The 17,329-nt window shown below is 37.8% G+C and overlaps 1 protein-coding gene across 1 annotated transcript in view; it reads left to right on the top strand.

Moving 5' to 3' along the window:
• Positions 1–17,329, top strand: part of CCDC192 (coiled-coil domain containing 192) — a 200,929-nt gene that overhangs the window by 13,932 nt on the left and 169,668 nt on the right. The window contains exon 3 of the mRNA XM_003920637.2: positions 17,061–17,164. Coding sequence (XP_003920686.1) covers positions 17,061–17,164 — 104 coding nt within the window. The remainder of the gene's footprint in view (positions 1–17,060; positions 17,165–17,329) is intronic.

Genomic DNA, 17,329 nt, shown 5'->3' with positions numbered 1-17,329 from the left:
ATATAATATAACTTGATATATCAAGGTCTTGCCTCAAATGCCTAAGGAAAATGCTAGAAATTCTAGAAAAATCTGCTTTCTCTAGGGGCTATTTTTACCTGCAGTCTTCCTTAAATGAAAACGTCTATTCTGTGGTGAATACATTACAAATTCTATTAATCTTTCTTCTGAATCATAACAGCATTGAGTTTTTGCCTCCTAATGTGTTCTGACATTCTTTTCTGATAATTATGTTATTGAAAATCCAGAAAGAAGTCTTCCATAGTACTTTCTTTGTGACCACTGATCATGTAATGTTGTAATCCAAATGTACTAAATGGTTGGAACTGATTTGTGGTTTAAAAAAGTCTAGGCTGGGTGCAGTGGCTCTGCCAGTAATCTCAGCACTTTGGGAGGCTGAGGCAGGTGGATCATTAAGTCAAGAGATCAAGACCATCCTACCCAACATGTCGAAACCCCATCTTTACTGAAAATACAAAAATTAGTTGAGCATGGTGGTGCATCTCTAGTACCAGCTACTCGGGAAGCTGAGGCAGGAGAATCACTTGAACCTGGGAGACACAGGTTGCAGTGAGCCAAGACGGCACCACTGCAGTCCAGCCTGGCAACAGAGTAAGACTCTATCTAAAAAAAAAAAAAAAAAAAAATTCTAGTACCTGCAAGATAACTTTCAAATATTCAAGTACTTACCCCTACGTATACTAGAAAAACAGTCATCATCATTCAACATCTGAACTAAATAAAGCCATATAAATTTTTTTATTTTCAAAGTCATTTTTCAAATAATTTACAGAAAGATAAAGGCATAATAGGAAAACTGATTGGAAATTATAATAAAAGTTAAACATAACAGAATTCTTTATATCAAATGCAAAAATCGGTGCACACACATTATAAAAAATAAAAGAATATTGTCATATATTCAATTAGTGAAAGAGGAAAGTCCAAATTCTTGTTGCAAAATATGGTGTGATACAGTCTGTCCCATATGAGAGTAACATATTTTCTTTATGGTCCATAGAGAAAGGTTGTTGACTCATTGATTCATGAGTTTGAGGAAATTTATTAAGGTTGGTAGGAAATCATGATCTAAAGATTCATAGCCAATTTCACTTACACGATTAGTTCCATCATCAACATTAGTGTGTAAGGTAACACTGTCCAACAGAAATACATTTCAAATTATATATGTTATTAAAAAGTTTTCTAGTAGCCACATTGAAAATTTTAAACATGTGAAATTAAATTTTAATAATACGTTTTATTTAATGTCACATATTGAAAATATTATTTCAACATATAATTGATATAAAAATATTAATAAGATACCTGACATTCTCATTTATTATACTAAAGCTTCAAAGTCAGTGTGTATTTTATACTTAAAACACATCTCAAGTCAAACTAACCACATTTTGAGTACCTGAATGTCACGTGTAGTTAGTGGCTACCTTGTGGAACAGTACTGGTCCAGAGAGCTTGCTGTAACTCTTTATATTTGTCTTCTGATTTGTCTAAGAATTTTGAAATGTCTCAGTCAGTTTTCTTCTGTTTGGTCATTATAGATGGAAAAAGAAAAATCCATATTTTCAACTGTGTTCAATAAAAGCTAAAAACATACTATACACATGATAACTCCTCTTTATACCATCTTGAAAGATGATGCAATACTTTTGGCAACATAGTATAAAATTGAAAGATGATTATTAATTTCACCGTTTGTCTTTTTAGTAGGTTCCATTATTTTTTGTTTTTCTCTTTTGTCTTTTTTTTAAAGTCATAGTTGAAAATAATTGATGAATAAGAAAAAAATAATTTCTAGGATGACAAAATAGCAAAATGTTTAAAATGTTATAAAAAGAAGTTCACTAAGATCTCACAATATATCCTAGCTTTATAGAAAGCTCAATGGATGTGTATGATAATTACAAGACATAATAAATTTTATTTTATTTAAAAATAAATGTATATTATCTTTGTTCTTTGTAAGACTATTAAGAATTAATAAAATACATCAAATATCAATTTTTACAAATAGAACTGCTCAAGAAAAGAAACAAAACTATAATTGAGTCCGATGAACTCTGATGGTATATAGAGGGTTAAATCGCATTAATTAAACAGCATTTGAGGGAAAACTTCAGAGACACTTTTACTTTTTAGTCCCCCTTTCTTCTCCATAAGCTTTCATCTCATAGGACTTTTCTCAAGTTTTCCTCTCAAAAATTCTTTGAAAAACTTTCTCTATTAGCCCCAGTCCACACTCTGTTAATCTCAAAAGCCCTAAAGAAAATTTCTAACAAGAAGATCACCCAAGATCTAACAAGGAGAGGCAGCAGCCATCACCACAGCTCCAGTCCACCATTTTCTTCTATGGGTGCCAGGGAGACTGGGCGGTTTGAACCCAGGAGGAATTCCCCACAGCACAGCACAGTGGTTGTGGCAGTTCATGGCCACACTGTATCTTTAGGCTGGGCCTGGACACATCCTTCCTTACTGGTCAGGGGCTCCCTGTGGGAATTTCAGCTATTCTGGCCAGAGGTTTGCAGACAGAACTCTGATCTCCCTGGGATGAAACCCCTCGGGTAAAGGGCTCAGCAGACTTAGTCTTTCCCCTTGCTGGCTCTGAGGAATCCAGGCAGTCTGGATGAGTGGGATTCCCCCCTGAACAGTGTACCCCTCCACCAAGGGGCCATCAGAATGCTTCATTAAGCAGTTCCTTGATTCCATGCCTCCTGACTGGGTGAGAACCAACAACAATGGTTGCCAGACACCTTATACAGGAGCATTCCTGCTGGCACCAGGTTGTGCCCCTCTGGGACAGAACTCCCAGAGGAAGGAGTGGACAGCCATCTTCGCTGTTCTGCAGCCTTCCCTGGTTATACCTTTATGTGTAGGAGGGACCCAGGCAAATAGGGTCTGAAGTGGACCCTCAGCAAACCACAGCAAGCCTATGGAAGATGGGCCTGACTGTTAAAAGAAAAACAAACAGAAAGCAACCACATCATCAGCAAAAAGTCTCCACAAAAACCCCATCCAAAAGTCAGCAGCCTTAAAGATCAAAGCTATATTAAGTCATTCTGAAAACTCAAAAAGCCAGAGTGCCTCTTCTCCTCCAAATGATCACAGCTCCTCTCCAGCAAAGGAACAGAACTGGGCTGAGGCAAAGATGGATAAACTGAAAGAAGTAGGTTTCAGAAGGTGGGTAATAATGAACTTTGCTGAGCTAAGGGAGCCGGTTCTAACCCAATGCAAAAAAGCTAAGAATCACAATAAAACACTATAGTAACTGTTAACCAGAATAACCAGTTTAGAGAAGAAAATAAATGACCTGATGGAGCTGAAAAATGCAACATGAGAACTTAACAATGCAACCACAAGTATCTACAGACAAACAGACCAGGCTCGGAAAAGAATTTCAGAGCTTGAAGGCTATCTTATGGAAATAAGATAGGTAAACAATATTAGAGAAAAATGAATGAAAAAGAACAAGCAAAACCTCTGAGGACTATGGGATTATCTAAAAGGACCAAACCTACAACTGATTGGGGTACCTGAAAAAGATGGGGAGAACAAAACCAAGTTGGAAAACATATTTCAGGATATCAACCAGGAGAATGTCTCCAACTTAGCAAGACACACCAACATTCAAAATTAGGAAATCCAGAGAATCCCAGTAATATAATACTCCATGAAAAGATCAACCCCAAGACACATAATAATCAGATTCTCTAACATCAAAATGAAGGAAAAAATGTTAAGGACAGCCAGGGAGAAAGGCCATGTCACCTACAAAGGGAAGCCCATCAGACTGACACAGGACCTCTCAGTGAAAACCCTATAAGCCAGAAGAAACCAGGGGGACAATATTTAACATTCTTAAAGAAAAGAATTTTCAAAGTAGAATTTTATATCCAGCCAAACTAAGCTTCGTAAGCAAAAGAGAAACAAAATTCTTTTCAGATAAGCAAGTGTTGAGGAATTTTGTCACCACCAACCCTGCCTCGCAAAAGCTCCTGAAGGAAGCACTAAATATGGAAAGGAAAACCCATTACCATCCACTACAAAAACACAATGAAATATAAAGATTAATGACACTATGAAGCAATTACATCAACAAGTCTGCAAAATAACCAGCTGGCATAATGGTGACAGGATCAAATTCACACATAACAATATTAATTTTAAATGTAAATAGGCTAAGTGTCCAAATTAAAAGACAGAATGAAAAGCTGGATAAGATACACATTAATACCCATTAATGTGCTGTATTCAAGAGACCCAACTGGTGGGCAAAGACACACATAGGCTAAAAATAAAAGGATGGAAGAAATGTTACCAAGCAAATGGAAAGTATAAAAAAACACAAGTTGCAATCCTAGTTTCTCTCTCTCTCTCTCCCCCTCTCTTTCTCTCTCTCTCTCTCTCTCTCTCTGTGTGTGTGTGTGTGTGTGTGTGTGTGTGTGTGTGTGTAGATGGAGTCTAACTCTGTCACTCAGGCTGGAATGCAGTGGCATGATCTCAGCTCACTGCAATATCTGCCTCCTGAGTTCAAGCAATTCTCCTGCCTCCCAAGTAGCTGAGACTACAGGTGCATGCCAGCATGCTCGGCTAATTTTTTATATTTTTAGTAGGACGGGATTTCACCATATTGGCCAGGCTGGTCTCAAACTCCTGACCTCAGGTGATCAGCCCACCTTGCCCTCCCAAAGTGCTGAGCTTGGCTGTAATCCTAGTTTCTGACAAAACAGACCTTAAACCAACATAGGTCAAAAAAGACAAATAAGGGCATTACATAATAGCAAAGGGTTTAATTAAAAAAAAAGAGCTAACTATCCTAAATATATATGCATCCAATGCAGGAGCACCTAGATTCATAAAGCAAGTTCATAGAGACTTTCAAAGAGACTTAGACTCAACATACAATAATAGCAGGAAATTTTAAGACCCGCTGTCAATATTAGACAGATCATAGAGACAGGACATTGACAAAGATATTCAGAACCTGAATTCAGCTCTGGATCCAGTGGACCTGATATATATATCTACAGAACTCCCTATGTCAAAACAACACAATACACATTTTTCTCTGTGCCATATGTCTCTTACTCTAAAATCAATCACATAATTAGAAGTAAAACACTCCTCCACAAATGCAAATGAACTGAAATCATAACAAACAGTCTCTCAGACCACAGCACAACCAAATTAGAACTAAAGTTAGGAAACTCATTCAAAATCACACAACTACATGAAAATTGAACTATCTGCTCCTGAATGACTCCTTGGTAAATCATGAAATTAAGGCAGAAATCAAGAAATTCTTTGAAACCAATAAGAACAAAGAGACAATGCACCAGAATCTCTGGGATGCAGCTACAGCAGTGTTAAGAGGGAAATTTACAGCACTAAATGCCCACATCAAAAAAGATTAGAAAGATCTCAAATCAACACCTTAATATTACAACTGAAAGAACTAAAGAACCAAGAGTGAATAAACCTGAAAGCTAGCAAAATACAAGGAATAACCAAAATCAGAGTGGAACCGAAGAAGATAGAGACACAAAAAACCTTCCAAAAATCAATGAATCCAGGAGTTGGTTTTATGAAAAAAATTAATAAAATAGACCACCAGCTAGACTAATAAAGAAGAAAAGAGAGAAGAATTAAATAGACATTAAAAAATGATAAAGGAGAGAGATATGACCACTGACCCCACAGAAATACAAACAATCATCAGAGAATACTATGAACACCTCTATGCAAATAAACTAGAAAATCTGGAAGAAATGGATAAATTCCTGGAAACACATACCCTCCCAAGACTGAACCAAGCAGTTGATATCTGAATAGACCCATTCTGAAATTGAGGCAGTAATAAATGGCCTACCAACCAAAAGAAGCCCAGGACCAGACAGATTTATAGCTGAATTCTACCAAGGGCACAAAGAGGAGCTGATACCATGTATTCTGAATCTGTTCCAAACAATTGAAAGGAGGGACTTCTCCCTATCTCATTTTATGAGGCCAACATCATCCTAATACCAAAAACTGGCAGAGATGCAACAACAACAACAAAAATTTCAGGCCAATATCCTTGATGAACATCAATGCAAAAATCCTCAATAAAATGCTGGCAAACCAAATCCAGTAGCACATCAAAAAGCTTACCCACTACGATCAAATCAGCTTCACCCACAGAATGCAAGGCTGGTTCAACATATGCAAATCAATAAATGTAATTCATTACATAAACAGAACTAAAGACAAAACCACATGATTACCTCAATAGATGCAGAAAAGGTCTCCAATAAATTTCAACATCCTTCATGTTAAAAACTCTCAATAAACTAGGTATTGATAGAGTATACCTCAAACTAATAAGAGCCATTTATGACAAATCCACAGCCAATATCATACCAAATGGGCAAAAGCTACAAGCATTCCCTTGAAAATCAGCACAAAACAAGGATGCCTTCTCTCACCACTCCTATTCAACATAGTACTGAAGTTCTGGCCAGGGCAATTAGGCAAGGAAAAGGAATAAAGAATACTCAAATAGGCAGAGAAGGAAGTCAGACTGTCTCTATTTGCAGATGACATAATCCTATACCTAAAAAACTCCATCATCTCAGCCCTAAAGCTTCTTAAGCTGATAACCAACTTTAGCAAAGTCTCAGGACACAAAATCAATATGCAAAAATCAGAAGCATTTCTATACATCAATGATAGACAAGCAGGAGCCAAATCATGGATGAACTCCTGTTCACAATTGCTACAAAGAGAATAAAATACCTAGAAATATAGCTAACAAGGGAACTGAAGGACCTCTTCAAGGAGAGCTACAAACCACTGCTCAAGGAAATCAGAGAGGAAACACACAAATGGAAAAACTTCACATGCTCATGGATAGGAAGAATCAATATCATAAAAATAGCCAAACTGCCCAGAGTAATTTATATATTCAATGCTATTCTTATTAAAACACCACTGACATTCTTCAAAGAATTAGAAAAAACTACTTTAGAATTCATATGGAACCATAAAAGAACCCATATAGCCAAGACAATCCTTAGCAAAAAGAGCAAAGCTGGAGGCATTATGCTACCTGACTTCAAACGGTACTACAAGGCTACAGTAACCAAAACAGCATGGTACTGGTACAAAAACAGACACATAGACCCATGAAACAGAATAGAGAATTCAGAAATAAGACTGAATATCTACAACCATTTGATCTTTGGCAAATCTGACAAAAATAATCAATGAGGAAAAGATTCCCTGTTTAATAAATGGTGCTGGGAGAACTGGCTAGCCATATGCAGAAAATTGAAACTGGGCACCTTTTTTATACCATATACAAAAATTAACTCAAGATGGATTAAAGACAAATGTAAAACCCAAAACTATAACATCCCTAACAGAAAATCTAGGCAATACCACAGGATATAGGCTGTGGCAAAGATTTCATGACTAAAACGTCAAAAGCAATTGCAACAAAGTGAAAAATAGACAAATGGGATCTAATTAAACTAAAGAGCTTATGCACACCAAAAGAAACTATTATTAGAGTAAACAGGCAACCTACAGAATGGGAGAAAAATTTTGCAATCTATCTGTCTGACAAAGATCTAAAATCCAGAATCTACAAGGAACTTAAAGAAATTTACAAGAAAAAAAAATCTCATTAAAAAGTGAGCAAAGAACAGGAACAGACATTTCTCAAAAGAAGACATTTATGTGGCCAAGAAACGTGAGAAAAATCTCAACATCACTGATCATTAGAGAACTTCAAATCAAAACCACAATGAGATACCATTTCACACCAGTCAGAATGACAGTCATTAAAAAGTCAAGAAGCAACAGATGCTGGCAATGCTGTGGAGAAAAAGGAACACTTTTACACTGCTGGTGGGAATGTAAATTAGTTCATTCATTGTGGAAGACAGTATGGTAATTCCGCAAAGATCTAGAGCCAGAAATACCACTTGACCTAGCAATCCCATTACTGGGTATATACCCAGAGGAATATAAATCATTCTATTATAAAGATATATGCACTCATATATTTTTTTTTTTTTGCAGCACTGTTCACAACAGCAAAGACATGGAATTGACCCAAATGTCCATCAATGATAGACTGGATGAAGAAAATGTGGTACATATACACCATGGAACACTATGCAGTCATAAAAGGAATGCGATCATGTCCTTTGCAGAGACGTGGATGGAGCTGGAAGCCACTGTCCTCAGCAAACTAATGCAGGAACAGAAAACCAAACAATATGCACCTGCACATCCCACACACGTAACCAGAACTTAAAATAAAAATATAATTTTTTAAAAAGAAGCTCAAGGAAAAGAAAAAAAGGAGTAGATCAAGTAAAAATTCTTTTTAGCCGGCAGGGAAGGATACAAGGCTGTGCCCTTCCCAATTGCATTTTTGAATTTTTGCTCTTAGTTTATGCATAGCAACATGCCTTTTCTAACAAAGAGGCTAGCAGATACATTCACATAAAGTCAAGAGTTTCTGGTCCTTACAGTCAACTCCCAGACCTCCTAGGTGGTGAACTCCCAGAAGCTACCCCATAGGAACATAAAACCTACAGCTTAAAGAGAGAATTTTTTTTTTTTTTTTACTTGCTACTGTGGACCAGATGTTATACTAAGGTTTTTCCTGCATTATCCCATTTAATCCTCCCAGCAGTCCCTGGAGTTATCATCTTCTCCATTTTTATAGATGAGGAAAGGGGGACTCAGAATAATTAAATTACTGTCTTAAAGTCACACAAACAATAAGTATAATTAGGTCAAGGACCTTGCATCGTTAGATTCATATTTGAAATCAACAGAACCTATGCTAGTCAGGATTCAGCAGGGAAAGAATTACTGGGAAATATTAGCTATGTTAGAGGTTCTTTAGAAGAGTCAGAGAATCAACCTCGGAGGCTACACCCAATTACCTTGCAGATTCTGAGGACAAATCTGTTAACTGCTGCCACCACCTGTTACTTTTCCTGACTCTGAGATACGACTTCTAAGTCTTCTGTCGCTGTCACTGTAGCCTCTGAAAACAGAATGACCCCATCCACCAAGCCAGATGCCATGCTGTTTGGCACCTTTTTCATTTCATTCTCATCCACATTGAAGTTTCACGCTCATGTGTCTGACTTGGTGGAGTCTAAGTCTATGCCTACACCTTGACTGTGAAGGGTGCTTGGGAAGGAGCTCCTGGCTTTTCACTTGGGAAGATAGGATTTATGGGATAAGAAACTCTCCGGGGAAAGACACTGGGCAGTCAAAACAGCTTGCCAAATGTTCAGTGCAGAGGTCAAGTTGCAGAGGTACGAAGGTCTTCTCATTTCACAGGTGAGAAAACTGAGGCCCACTGAGCCCACTGAGTAACTACTGCTGGTTGTACTATGCTTTCTTCTCCAATATTTTTGCCATGCCTCTTAGAAGCATTTTGACTGCAGGACCTTAAAATAAGTGGAAATTCACAGCAAAAGTGAGCCTTTCCGTCTGTCTTCCGTGCCTTATCATATTGGAATGTACTATGAGAATTGTTGCTAAACTTTTATCTGATATGAAAGGATGCATAACACATTTCTCCTTCAGATCTTGGTAAAGAAGGGAGTCTGTGCAAATGTCACTGTTAGAAAAAAAAAAAGCGTTTCTCATGAAAAAGCTTTCTCATGAAACTTCAAGTTCAACTAAGGATTTCCTTGCTAGGTTTTAGAAATAGCATTGTTAGAATATTGAAGTTCTTATCATTGTAATTAATTTTTAAATTTTTAAAAATTTACCTGTTTAGAATCTAAAACTCTTCAATAGAAAAAATTACCTCCAGTCTGAACACTGTCAATCATAAAACATTTGCTGTTAATTTTAGACAGTATAGCAAAATTTATACAACAAAACTAACTTTGAAAAGCCACAATCTACCTGGGTAATAAAATTTCATCAATTCTATCACTTCACTCATAAGCTGACTTCAAAGTCCTGCAGACATGTGCATTTCCTAAAACACTAAAATTCAGCTGGAGAATGAAAACATCATTGGTCACCATGCCAAAGTACTCAAAATCTAAACTCATGCATGATAAGTGAGAAAATAAGTAATCCTGTCATACAAAAAAGGACCATTTTTACAAATGGCAAACGTATTTGCAGTATTTTATATCCATCCCACTTACCTGAAAATTTTATTTAAAAACAAACAGTGTTTTTTTTATTTTGTTGTTGAGACAGATTCTTGCTCTGTTGTTCAAGCTAGAGTGCAGTGGCATAAGCTCAGCTCACTGTAGCCTCCACCTCCCAGGCTCAAGTAACCCTTCAGCCTCAGCCTCTCAAGTAGCCGGGACTGCAGGCATACACCATCACCACCTGCTAATTACTTTTCTTTTTTTGCAGAGGCAAGGGTATCACCATGTTGCCCAGGCTGATCTTCAACTCCTGAGCTCAAGAGATCTGCCCATCTTAGCCTCCCAGAATTCTGGGCTTGCAGGTGTGAGCCAGCACCCCCAGCCCGTAATTTGTTTTTGAATAAATATTAAAGGTGGCTAGCATGTGATATTTCTTCAAAACAAGTATTGCTGAATACGAACTACATGAATGACATTGAGAAGGGTGCTTAAACACCCTGAAAGCATATACAAAATTATGTGCATGTGTGCTTACTATATGTGTGTCTAAGCTGTGCACACTTTTTTTTCAATAAAAAAATTCACAGATGTTATCAGGTACTCAAAGGAGTCTGTGTTGCTCATAATTCAGAATGGCGTAGGGCTATTTTAGGTCACAGAACAGATTTTGTAACATACGTAATACGATATGAACTTGAATTCAGGACTCCTTTAATCCAGACCCTATTTTGCTATTAACTTTGGTTTAAACCATGGAAGATATCCATCGCTTGCAAGCAACATTTTCTCCTCTGATGCTGTTTATACAAGAGCCTATAAAGCACTGTTACTAGAGCTAGACCTGGAATATTTGAAAACAGATTAGAACTGCCTTCTTACCACCCTCTAACACAGGCACCCCCAAACTACCCCGGGGGCCACATGCGGCCCCCTGAGGCCATTTATCTGGCCCCCCCACCGCACTCCAACGGTCTGAGGGACAGTGAACTGGTCCCCTGTATAAAAAGTCTGGGGACGCCTGCTCTAACATCTACCAGAATCCTCATCAAAGAGGAAAGAACGAAACCCCAAAGCACAAACCAGTGTATTATGAGTAAGCATAAAAATGTTAAATTAACCACCAAACTTGTGACATTCTTTTCATTTTTATTTAAACCCAAATCCCAAGATTTCTGTATTGAAGAGAAATTCTAGGCTGAGAATCCTGGTGAGTGTATTAATCACGTCTGCCTTGTTACTCCTTATTTCCCCATTGCCTCATATAGTGCCTAGCAAATAATGAGCCTTCAATCAATGTTTTTTAAACTTAAATGAATAGAATTGCTTTGAACTGAATTGGAATAGTAGTTGGCATGTTAAGAGTTTTGGGTAAGCCATTATTTAAATTTATTTATGAAGCTATCAAATGTCACGTGGTCATTTCTCTCTAACTTCCATGCCAACAACCTTTTTATAAATTAAACTCTGAGTCAACAATTTCTTTCCAATACCTTTTTCTTTTATTTTATCAGTGATGCTATAAAAATGGGAAAGTAGTTAAATATTTCACAGGGTGAAAGGTTGACCTTTAGGAAGGTGTTTATTTCTTTCTTTCTTTTTTTTTTTTTTAAAGGATACTGGAAACTTGCTAAGGCAGATAAGTTGACATAGAATACAAGTCCATCTTGGACTAGATCCAGGGGAATTCAGGGACTCTAGTTTTAGAAAGGCCACCTGACAAAACATTCAATTCACAATTTAACAGAAATCTTTTAGATAGGAGGTCTCTGCACTTAGATTCCATAAACCAGTGAGAATTTTCACACTCAAAATAATTAGGATTAGTTCTAATAGGACTGCCAACTTTTCAGTTTTTTTCAAGATGCTAAAACACAGTAATTTCCATATACCACCATCATTTGTTAAAGAAAGACTCTCTTAACACCAAAGAAAGTAGAAGGATTACAATCTCAGAATGAAGGGCAGTCTTTAAAGTGGAATCAATTTGACTTCATGAACAATTCACATGTTCTCTTTAAAAGTGTGCCTTGTCCGTTTGTTGCTGGCTGGCGCAGGTGTTATCACAAACCACCCTGATCTATGAGGTGGCATTTGGGAACCACTAATGTAATTAAACCCATTTGGGCTGAGGTTTCTTCCTCCCTATCAACTCTCCACCCTTCCCAAGTGTCATCTTTTCAGGGAACACTGATCTCTCTGGACATTTATTTGGGCTCTCTTGCCCTCTGGCTTGCTGAGCTCAGCTCAAGCAAGACACAGACAGGAAAAAGGGATGAGAGGAGACAAAGTCAGGTTACTTACTCCGCTAGTTTATTTCCCCTCCCCGCTGCCCTCCAACCACCATGACTGTCTAGACATCGTTGGTCGTGACTGTGTTCCTCTCCTCAAGGTTTCTTTCTAGACACAGCAGTTTTGCTCTTCCCCTACCTCCTCAGGTCAAGATAAGACAAAGGGCACCCATACTTCCGGGGAATATCTCACCAACCTTTGTTGAGTCCTTTAATCTTACTCGTGCCTTCTAAATTGTCCCTTGGTTTAACTCTCCTCAGTTTCTGCGTTGGAGTGGCCATCTAGTTCCTCCTGGCCTTGATCAGTACATTCTTCATTTAAAGATGAGAATGTTGAGGTGCAGACAAAGAAGTAGCTGGCCCAAAGTCACACAGTCAATTAAAATCAAGTAAGACATAGACCATGGCCTTCCAGATTACAAGCAGAATGCCCCTTAGGTGGTGTTCATCCGGGCCACGATCCTCCCAGGGCTCAGCTTATTGATATGCATTCCAACAACTAGTTGTAGTTGGTTCACATTTCAAATTTAAATGTCTTCTTAGGTGACTATTAAGGCAAACCCAAACACAGAGGAATGCCATTTTCACTGGAATGAATTAGAACCAGGAAAATTAAGTTTTTAAATATTTGCCCAAGTAGAAATGGGCAATTTAGTGTAAGAAACTATTGCAAAGGCTCAACATAAAAGAACATGAGAATGATGAAATTACCACTGTGACGTGAATTCTGATCATGAAAGGCGAGCGGGGAGAGATGAAATAAATGTGCCCAGGGTGAGGGGCTGAGACATGGGTGGTGGGTCGGGGGGAAGATGATCAGCTGAGGAAAGACTTGAGTCTGCATGAGAAAATGAGTAGGTTGCAGAAGGGTAAGGAAGAATAGGGTGATAAATGACTGTCAAGCAAAGGAGAGAGGAACGGACAGCAGTAATGAATATATATCAAACAGGTTATTTGCAAATGTGTCTATCTGGCAGGAAGTTACTGTACTACCGAGCAGGAGCTGCTGCTGGAACTCTGACATATTAGAAGCCTCAGATTTTAGAGACATTGAATTCTCTAAAACTGACCTGTATCAAAATGTTCTTCCACAAAGGTGAAATTTGCCATAACCACGCTTTTAGTTAGAAATCTTGCTCTTAAATAAATGCATATGCAGGTATTTAATACATTAACTGTTCTTAATTACAAATTTGACTGAATTTCCCACTGCTGTTACAAAAGTGTCGCTATAGGTATTTTATTTTACTAGGGTTTTAAAATAAGCTAGAGCCTTAATATCAAATTATTCTCTTTAAAGGAATTGGGATAATGGAATTATTAACATTTATTGAGCACTTCATCCGTCAAATCAATTCTTACAACAACCCTATCATCACTTAATCTCGTGACCACATTCTTGCCCTCATCTGCACAACCTGGCCCCTCACCATGGCAAGGAGAATTTCTCTGTGGCTCTGATCCCTGTCAATGTCCCAGCTCAGATGCATGAAAAGTATTGCTCAAAGAAGTCACTGTTATAGCCTCTCAGCATGAAGGACTGCTCATTCTGGTGCAATCACCTTCCTTGACTTCCAAGCCTCTAATCAATCAACAATTATTTATCAGGCTCCTACATACTGTTCAGCAAAGTCCTTTCTGGCTTCTGCAGACAGGAACCTTTCTAGATACGGCACATGAAGTTGGATCAGTTGGAAACCTTGAGCCAATCCTTAACGGTCAAAGAGTTTGTATAGTTGTTATTTTAGGACAGAGAAATAAAGACTTAATAGCAAGGTAGTGGGTAATGAGAAGGTCCTGGAATAGATTAAGAAATCAAGAAATACAAAATTAGAAAATAATATGTAAATCTTTCTTTAAATTCCCAAATGAGAAACCTTTGCAACCAAAATGAAGTCTGCTCTAACAATGTCATGTAAGATTAGTTCAATTAGTAGACTACCAACCTCAACGTCCATGCATAATAACAGCCAGGTATCTTTACTGTAATCAGAGTTTATTGAATTTTTAGTGTTAATTGGTATCATTTTAGATTGCTCATCTTGGCTACATTAGGTATATGTATTTAGATAATAATCTTCTATTTAGGTACACAATTTTAAGATAAAAAGTAGAAAATAACAGTGGGAATTATTAAATGGTTGGAATTTACCATGTGAAAATCCACACACAGGTTCAATTCCCAAACACCTATATATTGCCTATATTTTCATCATGTTGATATCATGTAACAGACTGTCGATTAATATAATTCATTTGCAACTAGTTTAACCACTTAGAATATTCATTTTCATTATTACCACAAATGGTATGTGTCCGAACATACCTGGAAGTAAAATAAAATTAATAATGGAAGTCCTGTCTTTCTGCCCTTCTGCCATTGCACCAGACAACGACTGAGTACATCTAACTTTCTTAGTCTTTGAAACCACATACCCACTTCCAAAACCTCCATCTTTATGTATTTACTTATTTCTGAAATTGTTTTTGACTTCATTTTCCTTTGCCTTTGTTCTGTTAATGGGGTTACCTCCTATTTAAAAAGTGCTTGCTTTTGTACAGGTTCTTTCACTAAAGGGAGCCAGGGTAGGTGAAAGGAGGTCTGAGAGCAGCCAGCACTCACTGCAGCTGGAGTGAGGGTGCAGAAGACCGACTTTGCATCTTCACAGTTTGCTCAGGTCTTTCCCTGTCCTAAAACACCTGACAATTTCCTAAATTTGTACAGAAAGTCCTGTGTTATTTCATAATAGTCCTCCGTTAGGCCTGCTTCATTTGGCTTGGACTTACAATGCTTTTGTCTTACGGAAATGTTTGCCCTTCTTGGCTGGGGAAATGTTGGGTGTTTGGAGAGGAAGTCCTGGAGAAATGGATTAAGTGATCTTGCTGAGTCTACTCACAGAAATTTTAAAAACTTCCTCTTGGGATCAAACATTCAACAAGAAAATTTTCCCTGGAAATAGCAGTCTAGATCAGGGATTCCCCGTGACAATTCCCCATTTCTGCATATAATGTCTTACAGCATGTATTCATCTCTAAGTGTAAATATACAAGAATTTTGTTTAGAGGCTTTTATTTGGAGAATTTTTGAACCCACTTTTTAAATTACTGGAACCATCAGGAATCCGAGACAATGGGTTCACTTCCAAGTAACACCATTCCAGCCTGAGGTATTCCTTCCCTAAAGGCAAACTTCTGAGGGTGAGTATGCACCCACAGTGGCAGAACTTGACTGTGGAACCAGGTTGCTTTTGACATAGCAATATGTTTTTGCCCCTCATCCCATAGAATTTTGTTTATATCAGAGGTCAGTGGCAAAGCCTCGAGGTTCAGCATATAGTACAAACAATTATAGAAGCTGAATGAATGCTGTATTTTTACACCTGGTTGCATTTGCCACCAGATGGCTCTATTGTATCATCAGGAAATGCACACATGTAAAATCAGTGGTCCCGTAAACCAGAGGGAAAAAATGAAGCAGAAGTTAGACCTTTAAGGTATGTAGGAACGAAGTTCATTCTTTATGGGGCTAATTGGAAGCAGCAGCAGGAGCAGGAGTATTCATAAGGAAACAGGACACATCCAGAGAAGCTATGGGAAGGTCATCATCCTAGCATATACGAGGTTTTCCAACTTTTCATATTGCTTTGTAATTATTAATTATCACGAATAAACAATAGCAAAAGAGTAGCTAGGAAGTGTCTAGTCTCAGTAGGGCCTGTACCTGATATTTTCATACCAATTTTGCATACTCTTTAGCTTGTATCTGAGAAAAAGTAACTTTAGAAACATTTTGAGGCCAGGTGCAGTAGCTCATGACTGTAATCCCAGCACTTTTGGGAGGCCAAGGTGGACAGATCATGAGGTCAGGAGTTCAAGATCAGCCTGGCCAACATGGTGAAACCACATCTATACTAAAAATACAAAAATTAACCAAGTGTGGTGACAAACGCCTGTAATCTCCAGAGACTGAGACAGGAGAATCTCTTGAACCCAGGAGGTGAAGGTTGCAGTGAGCCAAGATCACACCCTTGCACTCCAGCCTGGGAGACAAGAGTGAAACTCCACTAGAAAAAAAAAAAAGAAGAAAAGGAAAAATTTTGAGAGTCAGAGTCTACACATCTGCTGATTTGAGTGATATAGGCAAGCTCTGGGGAAGAATGATTTGATTCTAAAACATGTGGTATCTGTCTTTTAATGGCATGTGCTAAGCAGATGAAGATCAGAGAAAACAAAGTTTCTCTGAATTCAGTTGACTCTATTCCCACTAAAACTCTGTTCCACCTAAAAACATAGACATTCTAGGTGGCCTCTTCCATTAGGAATGTGAAATTTTAATCCTAACCTTTTGAAGTAAGAATGAAAGTTTCAAAGTAATCCAATTCCAATAACAGTTATTTAATCTAACTTTCTAAAGCTGTTCATTGTCATCATTTGCTTTTTACATGTTTTACACGCTATATGTTAAATAAAATGATTGTTAAAACATTTTGCTGTTTTATTTTTGTGTTAAGAAAAGGGGAGGATTTCTGTGAGTTTATCAAGCACATCTTTAGTTTATAAGATTGTTTGAGATGCGCTCAAACTACCCATGTCAAAAAGTAATACTTAATTTTTTTTTTAAAGAAAGTGTCCCTGGACACTGGACAGATGGCATTTACCTTGGCCCAACTTGAGTCCTTGGAGATTAGCCTGAAAGTAGCAGAAGAAAAGGCTAAAGCTTTATCTGAACAGGTAATATCTGTCACGGGAACTGGAAACAAATGTTCCTCAGTACGCAGCATGGCAAGTCTAAATGTAAACACATGTTTTAACCTCTGCCTCTACTGATACACACACAGACACACACACACACACACAGACACACACACACATGCATACACATTGCAGTTATGCGCA

The sequence above is a fragment of the Saimiri boliviensis genome, chromosome 1 (genome assembly GCF_048565385.1).
Source record: "Saimiri boliviensis isolate mSaiBol1 chromosome 1, mSaiBol1.pri, whole genome shotgun sequence".
Taxonomy (NCBI): Eukaryota; Metazoa; Chordata; class Mammalia; order Primates; family Cebidae; genus Saimiri; species Saimiri boliviensis.
This window is presented reverse-complemented; position numbering and strand designations above follow the sequence as displayed.